Genomic DNA, 20,017 nt, shown 5'->3' with positions numbered 1-20,017 from the left:
GCTGCTGGCGTCCTTCCGCGGGCCAGCCCTTCCAGACCAATCGCATTTTCTTTACTCATATCGTATAAAAAGAGCAGTACCCACATCCGTAACAAAGGCCGGACATTCATGCTCATAAACTCTTGAGCACGTTTTCTAAGAACAAACTGTACAAACACATAAACGCCCAAACGCCGACCCACAGCGAAAACACACGCACGTGCTCGTGTCTTCTCCCGCGGCGCAAGATCTTTGAAACTGAATAGAGAAAAAATTGTCTTAGCATCGTGTCTGACACTTTCGACACAATCTTTTCGGCAAAAAATAAACGTAAGCAAAAATCTTTGAAATACGTGATCAAAAAAGATAATGATAATCTTTTTAGGCTTATGGGCTTTCTTGCCTTTATGCTTCTGGGGGATTTACTTTGCGTTTCCAGGCTGACCCTGCCCCTCGCCGCCTGTGTGGAAACTGCGGCGAGTGTGGGCACGGCTGCCGGGGAGGCAGGTCGGAGGTGTGACGTCGTCGTCGCGGGGCGGAGGCGACGCGATTTCCTGCCCTCGGTCGCCTTCTCCTGGTGGTCTGCCCACGTCAAGTTCTGCGCGGAGATGGCAGACGAACTTGGAGACGAGTGGTGGCAGAACCAGCCGGCGGGAGCAGCCCGCAGCCCAGGTACCCGCTCCGCCCGCGATCCTGCGGGGCCTCCTCTCCCCGAGCCCTTCCGTGCGCCTCAGCCCCGGTCCGCCTTCTGCCGGTCACTGCGTTCTGCCCGGCGCTGGTGCGCACGGCTGTGGGAACTCGCGAGCATCGCGGGGGGAGTGGTGCGAGACACTTTTTAACTCGTGAAACAGACAAGTGTGCTGTTAATTCAGATCTGTCTGCCAGTCAGGACAGACCCTTTTCCAAACTGTTTTTCGTTATTTATTGAGAGTGGATAAGACAGTTTTCGTGAAGAGAGGCAATTTTGAATCGTGGTTAAGGGTACCCTGAACTAGCTTCAGATTGCTTCAATTCAAATTGCGACTCCAGTACTCTAATACTGTCGCTTCCTTTCCCTCATCTGTAGAATAGGGATAATAATGTCTATTTCATAAAGTTGTTGTGAAGATTAAATGAAGATAATACAAGTTATGCACTTTAGCTTGGCACATAGTATATGCGTAGTAAATATAAGTAAATATAGTAAATATAAGTAGTAAATATATTATTGTTTTTCTTGCTATCATTGTCATGAAATTTGGAATACTAGAGCCGGAAGGAGACTAAGCCTTTTGAACTCACCTATTTTACTGATAAGGAGCATGACCTAAAGATGTTAAGTAAGTTGAAAAGTTCATATAGCTAGTTTGTATCAGAAACAAGACTAGGATGCATTTTACACACACTTTGAACAATTGTTTACCATGCAGTGCTGTGTATACCCACTCCCCATGCAGTGGGCAGTTTATCCCGAAGTAGAGTAGCAGTAAGTAATCCCCACCCCGGCCTTGAACTTTTAAAGTGCCATAAGGCATAATATGCAATTATGTTTTCTTTCTTCCTTTTTCTTTGTTTTTTCCTCACTCTTAAAGGTCTGCCTCTCTTCTCTACCAGATTCTGTGATTTTTGAGGACAAGACCAAAGTCAGATTCATGTTTACATTGTACGTAGGGCTCTGCACATTTTAGATACTTGATACATATTTGCTTCAAACATTCTTGAAATACGAGTTGTGAAATATCCATTAAAAATAGCCAACATCAGTTGTTGCATTGTTTTCAGATGGCAGCCTTCAGGTACAAATTAAGCAAGTGTCATTTTTTAAAAAGGTAGCTGTCTATGGCCATAGCACCCTGAAGATGTCTGATCTTGGAAGCTAAGAAGGTTAGGTCTGGTTAGTACTTGAATGGGAGACCTTAAAAAGATAGGCGGTACAATACAGTACTTCGTTGATTAAACTTCCTGACTCTTTTGCAGACTTGATTCTCTCAAACATATCTGTATTCTGAAGGCACAGATATCTTTTTTTGCTGCCTTTTGGTGTTCCACATTTACTTTAATAACTGCCCTCCCTCCCCCACCTCAGGTGTTAAAAGCTATATTTTATGGTATGATTCAAGGACAGAGGCCATTAAGAAATAGTTGAATTCCTTTTGAGTGGTGAAGGGGATATCAATTCTTTGTTCTAGTCCTGCCTCTGCTTCTCACCAGCTATGTGACTCTCATGTAAGTCATCCCTTGGAAGAAAGGAAATCAAGTAGAAGAAAGGAAATCATGTATTGAGTATCTATTATGTGCCAGATGTTTTCATGAATATGAATTCATTTGATCTTCATAACATCCTTAAAAGGTAATGGTTACCCTCATTTTTATAGATGAAGAAACTGAGAAATGTTAAGTAATGTTCTTACAAATACACTTTGAGGAAGAGGTCTGGGAAGAAAATAGTCAAATGTGATTGATTTTCAGAGCACTTTTCCCACTATTATTATTTGGCTTCTCTGGGCCTCAGTATCATGATCTGTGAAATGAGGAGTCCTTAGAGATCATCTTTTTTAGGGTTTTACCAACCACCAGTTCTAAACATTGAATATAGTAAAACTTTAAAGTGCTATAGCCTCCTTCATCTAGGTTGCCAGGATTCCCATCAAGACAATGTGTTGGAGTCCCCAGGATCACCCTACTTCTTAAATTCCTTCTAGCTATAAGACCTGACATTTTGTACTAGAGTCCGGCATTGCATTGGAGCCTAACATGGGACATGGCACTTGGTGTTTCGTAGATGTTAGAATGAATGAATGAATGCATGCATGCTAGCTGCTACAGAGCTCTTGGTGATCATATATGTAGGTAGACATATAATTTCTCATCCAATCTAGACTCTTTTGAGAGTGGGAGGCTGTGCTATTAAAACTTTGCAGGGACTGTCCTGGTATACCTAGGATGTCTGGTCACTCTATTGGTGACTACATTGGTGGTAATTGGAGTCATAGCCCGGGATAAGACAGCTGAGAGTTGCCAGTGCTGAGGAAAGTGCAGTCTAGTCTGCCTCAGGCATCAAAGCCGAGGAATTGTCTAACGGCATCTAACATTCCATTTCATTTATTTTCTGCCTGTCTTCAGAAACTGTTTTAAGTGACGTATAGTAAGCAATACATGCAGTAGAACTCTGATTTCAAAATGTTAACATTAAAGTGAGCAGATACAATGCTTGAGAACACTGATTGCCCTCCCTCTGTATTCCAGTGATATGCCTATTAAATTACCAAGTAGAATATCCAGTAGGCAGCTGGGTGTCTGGAACTCCAGGTTTGGGTTGGGCTGGAGATACAGATTTAGGAATAATTAGCACACAGTTAGAGTATGTTCTTTGCTGTCTGCAACTCAGCCCCCACATCTTTTGAGGAGGGTTTTCATGTGCTTCCCTAGCTCATTGTGAATCTTTGCGGTCATTTCTTAGCATCTAACTAGAAAACTGAAGTGTTAAGACACTTCCGTTTGCACAGCCAGGAGTCTACAGGTAATAATATCAGCTTACTATGTGCCAGATACTGTTTGATTGCTTTACATGTACTAGCTCATTTAATCTTCTCCTGTTACTGCTGTTATCCTCATTTTATAGGTGATAAAACTGAAGTACTGAGAGGTTAAGTGATTTTCCCAGTGTTATTCCGTTAGTAAGTGAGGGAGCTGTGATTCATATGCAAGCAATTTGAAACCAGAGGCATAATTATTCTAATTATCAATGGTAAAAAATCTCATCTCTAAAAACCTTTATCGATTTAAAGAGACTCATGATTTATAAACTATTTTATTTATATACATCATTGTTTTCAAAGTATGTCTATTAACCCCTTATTCTCCCAAAGTTTACTCTTCTATAGAACATTGGTTACTCAGAGCTACAAATAAGAAGCTTTGCTTTGAGAACCACCTCTTTGCCAGTACTCAAACCTGATCCTGGAGCCCAAGGCTCGCATACCTGGCTGCCTTCTTGAAGTCTTTACTTAGTTACTTAATAAGAGTGTCAAAGAAGACCCCGACTACTGAATTATTCGCCGTACCTGCTTTTCCCTAGACTTCTCTGTCTGAGTAAATTAAACCATCAACTATTATGTTTTGAAAGGGTCAAGAGACCCTTGCTTTGTAAAATGAGCCTGTAATTCCTATTTGTGACATCTTTTGTCACCTAGAATCAATGTGATTGTTCTCTTTGGAATTGCTGAAATAAGCATTGCAAATTTGTTTTTGTTATAATATCATTTTATGGTATCTTCTTCATATCACATTGCTTTATCTGTGCTGAATTCCTTCTGGAAATGATAAAGTGGGGGAACACCTTGGATCTTTCCTTTAACCTGAATAACCAGAGGGGTTTTTTGTTGTTTTCTTTTTTTCACACCAAAGTAAGACATTTACAGTGTTGATTTTACTTATAGGCAGCCATGCATTGTAGATGTTGTAAAGCATTGCCCCTGCATATAAAATTCAGACTTGGAATAGTTACAGAATGTGTTGATAATAAACAGCTGAGTATACACTTTGGGGCATGTCGTTTTCAAAATCATATATCGTGCTTTCATACTTGGCCCTATTTTAGACATTGTAACATAATTAGAGGGAAAACACATAATCAGCTTACATTACAGGATTTATACATTGATGTGGTTCAATCAAAATTCAGATAATATTAAAACAGTGGTTCAAGGACAGAAAACGGGCAGGATGAATTTAAAAAGGTGAGGGGATGGTAAGGAGAGAGAAAGATGGCTACATTATTAGTCACTGTCTGAACTTGAAGACTCTAAGATGGATCCTCAGATAGCTTTCTTGGACTAGTTTTACTTTAATGTATATAATTTCCCTGATTCTTGCCAATGATTAAATGAGTGATTCTTAAGAGCAATTATGAAAGTTTAAAAGTGCATCTTTTACACCTCATCCTTCAAATAACACGTATAGTAGTTCCTGCTGTAATTTTGCTGAATGTCCATGAATCTCTTGAAAAATAACACTCGTAAATGTGGAAGGCCTGTAAATACTTCCTTTCCCACCCTTACATTTAACAATAATACTTTATATTATTTTGTGACATAAATCCTTTGATCTGTTCTTAATCTGTTGCTTTTTTAGTTGAACACTTTAGATGCATTCATAGAATTATACATTTTACTAAATATATCACAAATGGCTTAAATATAGTTTCCCCATTTTTATCAGCTTTCATAGAATTCTTAATTGAATTCTTAAATTGCTAATATTGCTTTTTAAAATTAGTTGATTAAACTCTTCTTAAATTCTTATTCCTGAGTTCCTTGTTAGTCTAGTTCATACTCGACCAGGAGTTGGCAAACATTTTTGGAAAAATCCAGACAGTAAATATTTTAGGTTTTGCAGATCCCACAGTCACTCTTGTAACTACTGAACTCAGCTGTTGCAGTGTAAAAATAAATATGTAAACAAATGAGTGTCTGTTTTCCATTAAAAATTTATTTATGGACAATGGAATTTGAATTTTAAATAATTGTCACATGTCACAAAATAGTCATATTTTGATTTTTTTTCAACATTTAAGAGTGTAAAAACTATTCCTAGCTTGCAGTCCATACAAAAACAAACAGTGGGCTGAATTTGACTTACGGAACACATTTTGTAGACACGGGCCCCAGTGTCAGCCCCCGAGTTGTATGTGCAGAAGAAGAAGGAATTTGAAACATACCCAGAGAGAATTGTGTTTTACGTTAGTTATTCCATTATTCAGTTCATAATTATCAGTCATATTCCTGTTAATTAACTGTCCCGTTAATTAATTATAGTCACATTCCTTTTAAAATTAGATGCTTGATTCCAAAAAGTTATAAGGAGGTTAATCCAGAAATCATTGAAGCTAAATAAATGAAGGGTGGGGAAAAGATTCCAGCATAAAAGTATCAAGTTTTAAAAAATTCTGTTACAAATTGGATTTGTCTTCATTCCCTTGGATTTTTATCTGCTTACTTTTTAAAATTTAATTAGCTGAAGTGCTCTATAATTATCAGGACAGCTTCTTTTATTTTCCTTGTTCTTCAGAAGGGCCACATTTCTGCAGAAACATAATTATGCTTAGGAGGCAGGATTCTTTATAATATTTCAGTTGTGTTATATACATGTCAAATACCGTTTTGTTGAACTCCAAATGGTATTCCCAGTTCTTAGTGGTATTTGCATTTTTAATGTATTATATATTGCTTGAAATAAGTATGTTTTTTGGTTGGTAATACTTTTGGTAAAATAGAACTTTATTTTATAGGCTTTTGTCTTAATGGGATTAGAATTTGATTACTATTTAAATGCGGGTTTCTGTGGGTTGCTGTAGAAGTATCAGTATTTTCCTACCATTTTTTTTTTTAGTATTTTGTACAATATCTTTTCCCTCTTTTCTTGTTTGCTCTTCAACTTATGTCAGTTTGGCTTAAAAATATACTTTAGGAAATCTCCTGACATGGGAGAAAACAATTTTGAAATCTCCAACATACAACATATTTTATGCTCCTCTTCAAGGTAAAACTTTCCCAGGTTATTTTGTTTTTCTGGGACTATTGTTGGTGCATGTTGTCTTTCCTGTTTTATGCTTCTTTTCGATCTGTGTGGTTTTCACTATTGGGGTTCCAGTGTTCTTTCTGTTAGAATAATTACCAATGTTGAATATCACCCAGGCATAACTGCTTTTCCTAACCCTGTCATACACCATTGCCATCTCTTAGCATATTTCCTGACTTATGTCTTGACCAAGTGGCTCTTCTCTCCCTCATTCACTCATCCTCTAAGCATCTCCCACACATGTGTATTATTTTGGTGCCAGAGTTTCATCACCTTCTTTTGCAGTTCATTTCCTTTCACTGTTCTCTCACTGCTTTCCTTTAACTTAGACTTTTCTTCTTTGGGCTTTTAACTTGACCTTCTCGCCTTCTCCCTCTGCCACTTGCCTGCTGGGACTGCTCCGCATCTTTGGCTTACATAGCTCAATGCTGCCCAGGACTCCAGCTCTTTCTCCTCCTCCATGAAGTTGGATGGGCCCAGGAGTGTTTGTACAGTGACATCTGTACATTGAAGAGGGCTTAGCTGGATGATTGTGGGGAATGGCAGTTCCTTTGCTCCTGCTCTGCTGGCTCCAACCCAGGACAGCCAGCTAAAGCAGTCCTTGGCCACGAGGATTTCTTCCAGGGTTATGCCTGCAGTTTTTGGTGAAGGATCACAGAAAATGTCGGGTCATGCTTTCATTTAATTTTTTCCCCAACTGAGGCTTTGTGAAATGTAACTGTCTTCTGTATCAAAAAAGCCTTACTTGTCTTAAAACATCGTTGTGTTTTCTACACTGAATCACAGGCACACCTTTCTCTTAATTCAATGAGAGTTTTCAGTGTGATGAAAATAATTATTTTAGCTTACTGTCAGGGGACTGTGTCCAGCCTTATACATGTCTGTGTGAATTCAACATTCTATAGTTGGTCATACTCATGACATATACAGAACTGGAAGATATCTGAAAAATTATTCCACTTTCCTGTTCTACATATGGGAAACTCAAGGTTTAGATTGGTGTTCAGTGTCATATGAGTGAAAAGCTAGGATTGGAATTTGAGTCCCCTGATTCCAAGCTTTTGTTGAATTGAATGATTCTTCTATAGTGTTCATTCAGGGAAGAGATGTGAATAAAGAGTGTCCTATGGGGTGATAAATTGTTGTCTTTCTTTTTTTTGAACACCAGAACAGTGATATATATCTCCGCAAAAGATCTTAATATCATTGACCTTTGATTCTCAGATGCCCTGATTGCTATAGAAAGCAGCAATAGTAGTCTAAAATGGTTTGTCTTACAACCCTAGCAATATGATTCCATGGCCTGGTATATACAGGAGGGGCAACCTACTAGAAAAATGGGATAGAAGAGCAAGTGCCAGCAGTCAAGTGTGCACACTACCCCAGTAAATGTCAGATAGGTCACACAAAACACATATTTAGCTGTTACTCATTTTTGTTGTTCCTCTCTTCCTTTTTACCACTTTTTTTTTCTTGGTCATAAAATAATCATAGTTTTAGTGTTTGGAGTTTGATTTTAATTCTCCTGCCATTTTGATGGAAATAATCTGACTTTCTTGAAGCAGATTAGGAGTTCTTGGTAGCACATTTTCCTAGCAAAATATGGTTATTCAGTAAAGTCCTGTAGAATGAAGAATTACTTCTGTGTTCACCAGAAAACTCTTGAACTGTTCTAGTGAATTCAATCCTATCGCAGACTGATGACAGATAGTCCAGCTATAGGTTGGATTATAAGTAGGATGAGGAATTGGGTGGATCTGGAGTGTGGGTCTGGATCGGTGATTGGGTATATGTGCTTATACACATATAGAGATAAAATAATTGTAGATGTGCTGCTCTTTCAGGATGATCTTCACCAGGTCCACCAACCTGTGAATGAACCATCTGTCTGTTTGCTGCTTCACTGTTCTGGACAGATGGCCTTTCCTCTTTGGCCTTCCATAGTGGTAGTTTTTACTTTCCAGATATTTCTGCAGATCAATGTATCCAGGCAGTGCATTGGTATGACTTACCTTTTTCCTCCCATGTGGAGGAAAGTGTTGGAGGTGACAGTCCTTATGATGTGCAGCCTCCCACAGCCATTTTGAATAGGCTTATCCATAGGCCCTGGGGAGGCTTTAGTGGAAATCTTAGTGATTCCTGTAGATTTTGGCTTAGGGATCCGTGTTGGGATTTTCTGCTTGCATACCTCCTTGATCTTGAATTAAACAAAAGAACGAAAGGTAGTTAATGGTACAGTTGATGGAGAAGCATTGTTTGGGACATGGGGTCAGTTTGGAGGATCAGGCTTTGAAAGCACTAGATTGTAGGGGCATATCAGATTAAAAATTGTTAGGTCAAAGAAAAAAAATATGTTAAATGTGTGTTATGTGCAAAGCCCTTGATAGTAGATAGTGGTAGATATGGAGATGCATAGGTTATGTTTCTTGCTTTTTGCAATCACAGTGCAGGGGGAGATAAACAAGAGTCACATTAATCTCAACAAAGAGCCATGAGTTTGCCAGAGAAAGATTAATTTCAACCAAGGGACCTAAGAGAGCCTCATGTAGAAAATAGCATTTGACTTGGGCCTTTAAAGACTTTTAGGATTTTTAACAGCAGCAGTGTGAGAGGGCATTCCAGGGTAATGGAATACTTTTCGCAGCACTATGAGGGAATGCTTTTGGCAATAGCCCTGAGGTAGGAAAGTATCAGACACAGTTGAATAATGAAGTGCCTTCAAATTAACATGTATGTGAGAGGTGCGATTGGAATGTAGACTGGGGTCAGAAAGGGAAAATTGTACCTGATTCTGTAGACTGGCGGGTGTCAGTGGGGAGTGTAGAAAAGTGGGTAGGGGGAGATACATTATGGATTTAGAATTGCATTAATATTTGTTCGCTGATTAACATATGAGGGGTGAGAGAAGAGTCATACATAGATTGAATTATCTAGATTGAGAGAGTGGGTTAGTGGAGTGTAAGAGAGTGAAGGATTGAGTTCATATTTGCTGAGAAATATACTCTTATTCTCATTTTTTAAGCAGAAAAAAAATACTCCTTGATAAGAGTAGTTGCTGACAAAGAAATGGGAAAAAGGTCTCAAATAGCTTTAGATCTCTCATTATAATCCAGAGTTGATTATTTTTTTCCCCCTTTGGTTACATTGTTCTTTCCTTGCTATGAGTTTATAAATATAAACCTTTTTTTAAAAACCTTAAAAATGCATTGTAGTTTCATCATAGATGTCTAATACTGTTTTAATGGGAGCCTATTATGTTTATTTTTCATTTTATAGAAATTTGTTTCCACATTTTTATTGTACTGATAAAGTGTAGTGAGGTCCCTTTAACTCTTCATTTACAAATTCATTTTTTGTATATAAGATTTTAATTTTATTTCAGTAACTCAGAAATACAGTCTGATGTTATTGGGTTCAGCATTGACTCCTGTTGAATACAGATTTTCATTGAGCATTTGGTCAAAATGTGTATTAAATAGTGTTAATGAACAGTGGTACAGTGGTGCATTTAAAAAAATGAAATAGAACAGAACAGACTGGAATGAAAAACATTAGAATGCATTGCATGCAGTAAGGCTAAGTACTGTTTTGTGAATGTTGTTTCAGTTTATATATGTGTGCATATGCATACACACAGTTATGTTACAACATGTATTTCTTATTGGGGACTGTGGGTCATTCATGGAAGAGTTTGAAATCCACTAAACTAGAAGGAAAGAAGGTGCTTGCTATGAAGCAGGAGGTTAGGCATTAACTGCTGGAATTTCTAACAAAAGATAATACGAAATTATGAAATTGCTAACAAAAGATTATAAATATATGACCTTCAAACTTAATGAACGATGTAATAGCAATTAGAACTTACGAGTCACATTATTTAAAATGCCCACAAACTTTTATAGCAACCTAAATGTGATTTTCAAATAAACACTGCACAGACTTGGCTAAAGATATGGGTCCTTCAATTAAGGATAAACTATATGGAGAATATGTTTTCTTTTGATGGATTTAGTCAATCTTCTCTTTGCCTTGGTACTAGAAGAGTGGTTTTTGGCTTTAATATTCTTATTGACTTTTTTTGTACATAATCCTAAACATAGCAAATGAGATGTTGATATCAGTCTCTTCCTTATCTAAATGGTGTTCCTATCTTTCACCTTGACCTCATGGTCTCATCTTCAGTCCTGAAGTGCTCCCTCAATGTTTTACCTCTCAAGTAGGCGAGGCGTTTTTATTTTTTAAGTAATAAGACTCAGTGTCCCAGTAAGGGTTTGGTGAGATGGGCAGCTTCAACGATATTTATGGGAGCAGTTTGGTAGTGTGACTTAGTCATTTTATTGTTAGGAGTCCTTTAAACTCACACCCGGTGACTTAGTCATTTTATTGTTAGGAATCCTTTCTAGGAAATGGGGAGCAGGCAAGGATATTTTAGCATTATTTATAATGATGAAAAATGGACACAGTTTAAAACTCCAACAATCAGGATGTGTTAAATGAATTACAGTATCCTCATATGAAAATATTATGAAGTGTTTAAATAATGATGCTTTTGAATATATAGGAAAGTTTACTTAGAAATGTTAAAAGCGGGATTAAAAATGATATACGTGCCTTAAATATGTACGTGTGAAGAGAAAATACCAGAAGAAAACAGCCCTGTGCTGTAAGTGGTTATCTCTGGTTAGTGGGATTATAGGTGCTTTTAATTTTTCTTACATTTTCTGTGTTGTCCGCATTTTCTGTGACAAGTATATGATTAGAAAAAGCAACACTAAATTATATTAAGAGATTTAAAAAGGAGGTAAACACCTCAGAGATCAGGACATTTCTGTGAACATCAATCAGATTATCCAAACTATGTGTAGTCGAAGATGCGTTTGAAATCAGTGATGGACTAGTTGTCTGCTGATATTATGACCACAGCATTAATAACAGCCTTTCCAAGATAGGTTTCTGTGAGGTCCTTTAACTTTGTCGATTTAGATTGATTCTCCAATTTAGGGTACAAAAGTCTGTGCTGGGATCCTACTTAAATTGTAGATTTCTGGGCATTACCTCTAGAAATTGTAATTCATTTGTCTGTGGATGTGCCCAGGAATCTGTATTTTTAACAAACTCTCGGGGTGATTTATTCTGATGCAGGTGATCAACCTACCACACTTTGAGAAACGCTACCATAGTTGAACCTCCTTTAGATGTAAGCTTTAAGTTTTCTTTCACCTGGAACTGTGGCCTATCTGGTTATGGGTAGTTTAGCATTGTGAAAGGCCAGGTTCTTATGGCCCAGTGGTTACCTGGAAGGATGCCCAGCAGAATTATATGTGGGGCTTTTAGAACACTAAAGATGTCCAGACCCCATCTCAGAACCTGTGACTTAGATTGTCTAAGAGTTGGTTAAGGACATGTGAATTTTTAATGAGCACCTGAGGTTACTAAATCTGTCAGGTAAACCAACTGGTATAAAACAACGTATTGGTCAGCTTGTTTTTTTTTAAGCGATACTAATATGTGTTGGTGAGGAAAATGTGGCTTGGGATGGTGGCCAGTGATAGAGCCAGCTGCCCAGAAGTTATTTGGCTCCTATTGTTTACACCATTGATGCTTTTTGTCTTCTGTATTTTCTTGGTAACTCTGGTTTCACTACATTGTTATTACCTCTAGATGGCAGCAAAAGTTGGTTATTTTGTTAGGACAACCTTAAACGTCATTCCCAAATCTTTAAAAAATGTTTTTTCTTGTATGAGTTTAATACTTGGACATGTTTCAGTAAATGAGGTATAGAGCTTTAAAATGTGTCATCTCTTGGATCATTTTTGTAGAGCATTATGTCAAATAGCTCCAAGAAAGTTTTATCCAAATTTGGAGTGCATATTGCAAGAGGAATCCATGCATGTGGCTCTTTTAAGACCACACAGTGAATGTTCTACTAACAGTTGAAGGCTCCTGGGTTTCATCAGAAAGCAGATGTCTTGGAGGAGATTAAGCAAGTTGGAAAGCTCATTCATAGAAGAAAAAGATTTTTTTAAAAAAATGATCGACTCAGTTCAACATGGAGATTGGGATTTGGAATGGATTACAAGTCTGAAGGACGCCAAGTTCAATGAGGCAAAGGCAGTGGTTCTATCTAGGGAGCAGTTGAAAGAAGAGTATATTTAAGGAATGTATGTGTCCATTAAATTCTAAAAGTGTTGGCTTATTTTGTCCGTGTGTTCTAAAAAGAAACCTAGGAATCCACAAGACTCAGTGGTTGTAGCGAGCCATTAGATGGCAGTGAGTCTTAGTGACCAAAAGAAGCATAGAAAGGTGAAAATGTTTTGTTTTATTCAGTCTCAGTTCTATAGCCCAATTTCTACATGAGCCTTGTGTTTTTTCATCTCATCACATAGGGCAAACATCTAAAAATATGCCAGAACGAAATCAGCATTTATGGGGAAGTTATCAGATCCTAGACAGCTGAAGTGAGGAAGTTTCCTTTTCTCTAAATGAAATTAATTATGTAAATGCTGTGAACTTTTTGGAGATGGATTGGCAACATATTGTATAAGAAAGCAGTGTTTTCTCAGGAGTGCTCCTGACTCCAGGGTCTGCAGGGCCCCTCATTACACCTTTAGCTCTAAAAGTTGAGAAGTTCAAGACTCCCAAAGACCTTGAGTCCTTTTCATTTGTGGTAATTAGGGCGGGGTGGAGTGGGGGGAGTGGATTCAAGGCTGCCTGACTCCCCTAGAGACCCAGCTGTGGAATGCTTGGTCAAGGCCATGTGTTATCAGAATGACAGTGTTTTTGTATTTTTGTTTTTATCTCAGTGTTTAATGGGAAAGTGCATAAGTAATGATGATGGATATGGTGATGAAAAGGAGGAAATGCTATACTGGAGAAAAATATCTTTGAAATATTATTGCCTTCTTTTGTCTTTTATATTGTTTGGCAAGTCACTGCTAATGGTGGGGAGGGGGGAGGGAATAGGGAATGGAAATAACAGATAATGAATCTGGCAGATAGCCCAAAACTTCATTTGCTGCTTTGGCTTTTTTCTCTTGATTTTCCCAGAACTTACCCATTATACAAAAAAACTTATCACTAAAAGTTTTACAGTTTTGTACAGCAAAATGTCCTTCAAAGAGAAGCCCTGTAGTTTATCTCATTCCCATTAACTTTCTATGGGAGAACATTTGGTTTTAAATAGTGTGCCACTGCCGTGATTTATTTTAAAGAGTTGTCCAGTTTCTGAGATGGGTTAAAGTAAGTTGGTGCCTTTATTCTTTAGTGTAACATGGCTTGTGGTCATACATAGTCTCCTCCCAATCTCTCGTTCTGTGGTAATGACACCATAGGCAGTGGGGGCAATCTGAGAATGAACGTTGAAATAAAAACCCTTCCTAACACAATTGCTTCCACGTTATGCCAGACACATAGCACCACATGTAAAAATATTGTATTAAAATAAAATATACTAACCTTGAGTAGTTTTCTTCCTGGCTTATCATCCTTTTTATTCATCTGTCGTGTTTGACTTTTACCTCAGCTTTTTTTTTTTTTTTTCTTTTCTTTTTTGGTACCCTTTCCCCTCCCCCCTTCTTTTTCTTTCTCATTTCTTCGTTTGCACACTTTTATTTGTTTATTTTACTCATTCTAAGACTAACATTTTACAACAGCCTCCAGTTAGTGGCTAGACTCTGGAGCCAAACGGACTCGGGTCTCCATCCTAGTTGTGGGCACTAACGAGCTGTGTGTCCTCAAGCAACCATTTAGACTGTGCAGTCCTGTTTCCTGATCCATAATCTTCATCTGGGGGTTAAAATACCTACTTGCAAGTTTTCCTTGGGGAGTAGACACATTGTGTAGGCAAGTCCCATCCAAAGTGCCTGATAAGTGTTAGCTGTCGCTGTTGTTATTGTTACTATTATCCTTGTCTTTTTCCTTATGTCTCTTCTTAGGATGCTTATTTCTTGATCATAATCCTAATTTGACTTCTTTGATTGTTTTGCCTTTCTTGTTTTTTTGCTTCATTTCCTGTTCTCCCATTTCTCCACTTATTTATGGGACATGTGTTACTAAGTATAGGAGTTGAGGCAGCTGGATAAGCAGCACCAATTCCTGGGCTGTATTTCTTACCACCTTAGGCCTAGAAAAGGACTCTTCACACATCTTTTTCCCTCCTTGTGCTACTTGGTCTGTTCATTATGAATCTTTCCTTTTTAGAGTTCACCTGGAAGCATATTATCTATTCTTTTCAATCTTTTCATATTTTTTAACTGTTTAAAGAATGAAGTTATACCAGATCACTTGTGAAGTACTTTGGCCCTGACATTCTGTGAAAAGAACAAATGCAAGCCAGCTGTGGCCACCAGATGTGGTGTTAGCCATGCAAGCCTTTGCTGAGCACCTACTATGAGCAATATTTAAGTCCTGGGTAGTGTGGGACATGGCTCATAAACTTTATATTCCCATAAAGGACCCAGAGAGCTTGTTAAGATGCAGACTCCCTGTATTGGATTTAATAGGTCTGGATATTTGGAAATCTACAGAGTCCTAGGTGATTCTAATGAAGGTAGTCAGTGACTGCATTTTGAGAAACATCGATATAAGGATTTCAAAAATAAATTATAGCTGATTCTTGCTCTCAAGATTATAGTATAGGAAGGGTAACAATTATAATGTGAGTCAGAAAGAAGTGCTATAATATAGGTACAAACAGAAGTATTTGGGGAATCCAGAGTAAGCCTAAAAAATAAGGTTTTCCAGAGGAAGAGGCACTTGAGGGATGAGTGGGATGTCAATACCAGGAACAAAGGAGAAGAGCATTCCACCCTAGAAACAGCATGAGTAGAGGTACAGGGTAAGAAAGCCCAATGGTATGTGGGGGAGTTAGTACTGTGCTCTGATGAGGGTGCGGGGATATTCAGAGCTTCAAAGGGAGATGAAGTGAGAGATGGAGGCCGTGGTAAAAGTTTGGACTTTGGGTGCTAAGTAATATAAGTGCTGTTTTTTAGGAGGCTGAAGAATTACCATGATCAGATTGGTGTTTAGAGTGAGGGTTGAATAAGAGAGTTGAGGCATTAAATATAGTAGATTGACTATCTTACAGTACCTTCTGTACTAAGGTCTGAACTTGGGAAATAGTAGCCCAAATAAGAAGAGGGGAGGACAGAGAAAGACTAACAGGACAGAGTGACTGATTGGATGTGGGGATGAGCAGACAAGTGGAGAATGGCTCCCAGATGTTGCATCTGGATGATGTGGGAGGTGATGGACCGTCACCGGAAGCAGGATAAAGAGCAGTTCAAGAGAGATCATGTATTGGGGTGTGGGCACATGCTAAGTTTGAAGAGTAGTTGAGCCTTTCATTTGGAACTGTCTGGTAGGAATTTTTGAAATTTTTGTAATTTTGGAGCTTTTGCTTTGAGGATCATCATAGAGATGTCGTTGATACCATTCAGGTGGCTAAGACAGCCCAGGGAGAAAGTGTAATTCCCGCTCACCTGTCACTTTTTTCTAACTGTGGGTACTTCTATATCCCTTTCCCGGAGCCTGAGAGGTGAATTTTGTTGGGCCCTACCATGTGCCTATATCCCCTGCAAAGGGCCACCCAGTCTTACCGATAAGAGTGTAACTACTTCTGAGAAGAGTCCCCTAAGGAGGCATTTCTTCCCATTGCTTGAATAATGCACAGTGACTGAACCATTATCCAGGCACTGATTGGCCTGCTAGGGGAAAGGAAATCCTGCCACTCCCTTCCAGCGAATGGGCTGGCCCTTCAGCCATTGTGTCTGGATTGGCAGATGGATTACATAAACTTGCCCTCTGTGGGGGGATTTGCCACCTTTTGGCACAGGGGTATGTAATAAGGACGGGATGCTCCCCCCTTCCCCAAAGCATATTTCCTTCCTCATTGGCAGTCTGAGAAAAGCCTGGAATAGAGCCACGGTTGATAGATTTGGCCTAAAAAAATAGTAATAATTGTCCGTTGTTTTCCCTAGTCCTCTCATTGCCCTTCTTAGAAGCTATCAGCAGTCTCAGAAGCATTTATATTTTCCAAAGTTTTTGTAGTGAATATACATTATTCCTAAAATGAGAAAAAAGTTTTATATAAAATAAATGCACTGTTTATGAATGGGTTACTATGAGAGATGTTGTCCTTCTCAGCATGATCTGATCCCTACACACTGACTTCCTCCCTGTTGTCTTAAAGGAACTATCTACTATGTTATGGACCCTTCAAGGATCTGTTGCAGTTTTTAGTTAACTCCTCTTTCTATAGACCTGTAGTTTTCTGAGGCTTCCAAAGTGACTAATATCAATGAATTCAGGCAATACCACCATTAAAAGGCAAAAGAACAGAAAAGAAATAGCATATTTTTTTAACAGAAGGGGAAAAACCTAACTAACCCACAAATAGTGAAGGGTAGTAAAGCATTCTTGAGAAGTTACTTTGAGTTGTTTGAAGAGTAGCTGTGTTGAAGCAGGTTTTTATGTGCCTTTAATTGTTGAGAAACACAGGAGTTCATCTTGAAGACAAATGGCAGTTTTTACTTGGGATGCTTCCTTGGTTTGCAGTTATAATCCTGAATTGGAAGCAGAATTTGTAGACTGTCAGGGTTGAACCCTAACACTTCTCCCTCTGAGCTGGGAAAATACACAAAGCTTATTTTTAAAAAATGATTTGGGAAGCATCAGTCTTTCCTTATTAAGTTATTATGTTGCTTTAGAAATGGAAATTCTAAATTAGTATACCATCTAGGAAAATTTTCTAGGCTTCTGCAAAGGCAGAAATGCCACCAGATGTGAGCTAAGTTGGTGGTGTTTATCTTTTGTGGTGGCTAGATCTTGATCCCTTGAGTGCCTTTTCTGAAGATCTTGGGTCATTATCAGGACTATCAAGGCAGCCACCTATTATAATCTTTGATGTGTATGGTTGTGATGCTCATTCTTTGGATCATTTTCCCTCATTTCTGATGCTTTTCTCTCCAGTCACCTCCGAGGCTGATCAGGTAGGTACCTCCTGCTCTGCACATATTGATGGCCCTTCTGGGCTCATTCTTCATGCTTGGCATTTGTGCCCTTCACTTACAGAATCCTGCTTTGGGATAGAGTGGACACGGACTGCAGCTCTGGTGTTCTCTAAGTACCGAGGCTCCTGATGGTAAGAACATGAGCTTCTCCTTGGTCTTGCTCTCTCCCATTTCGTAGCCCCTCTGCACCATCACCAGCTCAGTCTTCCCTGTGTCTGCCCATTTGTGTGGGGCTTGGCCTCTCACATCTGTTTCCTCTTGTTATGCTGCCAGTGGCTTCAGGGAGGCAGGAGGAATTGGAAGGAGAGGCAAATGACTATCGGCTGTGGTGATCATGTAAGGTTTCAGAAGAAGTCAGCCTCTAGCCAGACCTTTCGGTGCGGGTCTTATTTCATGTGCTAAGAGATGAGAATTCTATCCATGTAGAGAAATGGGAAGGAGGAAGGGGAAAGCCGTGCGTATGTTTAGGGGCATTCTGAGTGTTCTGGCTAAAGTGGCAGATCTGTGAGGCTGAGCACAAGGAAGTAATGTTAGGCAACCTGTCTGTCACCACAGGTAATAGAAAGGATCAAACGCAAATTATAATGCCTCCCTTTCCACTTAGGAAGCTTCTCAGTATATCGCCATGGAAAGAGAATGGGACAGTGGAGTCAGACCTGTGTTCCTATCTCAGTTTTGTCACATAACAGACCTGGAGCAACTCAACTTCCCTTACATCTCAGAGTTTTAATTTATTCATCTCTAAAACTGTGATAATACTCACTTTATAGGGTTGTTGTAAAATGAAATAACGTTGCATGATGGATTAGTCTTTTCCCCTCTGTTGTATTACCTCACTACCCAGAAGCCTTCTCTGGGGACATGGATCATTCTCTAGCACTGTATTTCAAGGCTCTTCACAGTCTGACCCAACTGTGCCCTTCAAGCCTTATCTCAACTTCAGCCACTTTACACTGCTCATTGTTCCTGAACAGGTTGGTTGCCTCCTGCCAGCCCCCACACCTCTGCCTTGTGGGCACCTCTTTGCAGCACTCTTTTGTCCTCTCTCTATCCCAGTCCTTTTCATCCTCCAGCCTCTCCTCAGATCTCATCTGTTTCTGAAGCCCAACCTCCAATCCCCACCCAAGAGTAACCTGATTCTCCTCTAAACCCCTATACTACTATCTATACAATTTCTTCTGTGTTGTGCTCTTAATTACTTTCTAAGGTAGTCCTTAACTCCCACTTAGATTCCAAATCTTAGCACCTGCCCAGCACAAATGAGCAATATCAGGTTCTTCATAAGTATTTATCAGTTTGTTCTTGAAGGTAATTTGTTGATGAATGAAGAAACTCTGTATCCTAATTGAAGACATTTGTGCCTGTGATGCTTATAAGCTAATAGGGAATTGAAATGCTTCAAAGAGGACTCTTTAGAAAGGTTTAAAGAGTAGGGGATTATCTCTTAAGTTCTAAGGATTCCTGCTGAAACCCATTTTTCCCCATTAAGGCAAAGGTGATTGATTGTCTAGACTCTCTTTATTTTTCCCAAATGTACATGAGAAATGGAAAGCTTTAGTTTATCTGAAAATTCTAGCTTATAATATGGAATCTTTGAAAGAGACAATGGTACAAGGTATTAATACAAATAGAAGTGTTCAGGACATGCACATGCTCTGGGCCAGTCTGTCAAGTGAGAGGAAACAATCCTTATGCAACAAAACTCTCCAGTGCAAATTCGTAAAGTTGTTTTGAGGCTTATGTTTGGTCAGAGTCAAAATTCTCATCTCTACACATCAGACTAAGAGTTTTTCTTACACCAAGTAATGTAAAAGTGGAACTGGCTTATAGAGTCAGTTGGTCCATCTCTCTAATGCAGAAGCTTTTAACCAGGGGATGATTTTGCCCCCAGAGAAAATTTAGCTATGTCTGGAGACATTTTTGTTACAGTTGGGGAGATGCTATGTGGCATCTAGTGAGTAGAAGCCAGGGATGCTCCTAAACATTCCCACAATTCACAGAACACCCACTACTTCCCCCTAACAAAGTCTTATTGGGCCCAAACTTTTAATAGTCCTGAGGTTGAGAAACTGCTCTAGTAGGGGGCGGGGAAAAAAAAAGCTACTATGATGAGGGTTAAAAGAAATTAATTCATAGAATCTTAGAAAAGGAAACCAATGTTTGGAGACTATCTAGTAGTAATACCTACAAGTGCAAAAATGAGGAGGGAGAAGTTTAATTTCTGCAGGAAAGAAACTGATTGCAGGTTATTGGCTTGTTTGTTTATGCCCTAATGTTATTTCCTAAAAGGAGTTTTAAATGATTAAAAGAGGGTGGCAAGATTTAGAATCTTGAGGTCATTACAGACATGATCTTAGAGATCACCAAGTGCAATTCTCTTACTTCACAAAGGTTAAATGACTTGTCCAGGACGTCACAGCTGACTGCAAAAGGCGTGAACTGGAACCTAGTCTTCTGTTTGCCCGCCTCCA

At 39.0% G+C, this 20,017-nt stretch overlaps 2 protein-coding genes across 5 annotated transcripts in view; one reads left to right on the top strand and one right to left on the bottom strand.

Annotated features, from left to right (window-relative positions):
* The first annotated feature begins 557 nt into the window (after positions 1–557).
* CMSS1 (cms1 ribosomal small subunit homolog) overlaps positions 558–20,017 on the top strand; it is a 371,764-nt gene continuing 352,304 nt past the window's right edge. Inside the window, exon 1 of the mRNA XM_063101195.1 lies at positions 558–651. Coding sequence (XP_062957265.1) covers positions 588–651 — 64 coding nt within the window. The 5' untranslated portion in view covers positions 558–587. The remainder of the gene's footprint in view (positions 652–20,017) is intronic.
* The window catches only part of FILIP1L (filamin A interacting protein 1 like), a 300,030-nt gene continuing 286,363 nt past the window's right edge, over positions 6,351–20,017 (bottom strand). For 3 of the 4 annotated variants that reach the window (XM_063101164.1, XM_063101178.1, XM_063101173.1), the window contains one exon: positions 6,351–8,734. In XM_063101164.1, the coding sequence (XP_062957234.1) occupies positions 8,546–8,734 (189 nt within the window). In that variant the 3' untranslated portion in view covers positions 6,351–8,545. Of the gene's footprint in view, positions 8,735–16,963; positions 17,823–20,017 lie in introns of those variants that run through there. The other variant, XM_063101169.1, reaches the window with a different exon arrangement.

Source organism: Cynocephalus volans, chromosome 1, assembly GCF_027409185.1.
Source record: "Cynocephalus volans isolate mCynVol1 chromosome 1, mCynVol1.pri, whole genome shotgun sequence".
Taxonomy (NCBI): domain Eukaryota; kingdom Metazoa; phylum Chordata; class Mammalia; order Dermoptera; family Cynocephalidae; genus Cynocephalus; species Cynocephalus volans.
Note: the sequence above shows the minus strand (reverse complement) of the source record. Positions and strands in the feature narration are given on the sequence as shown.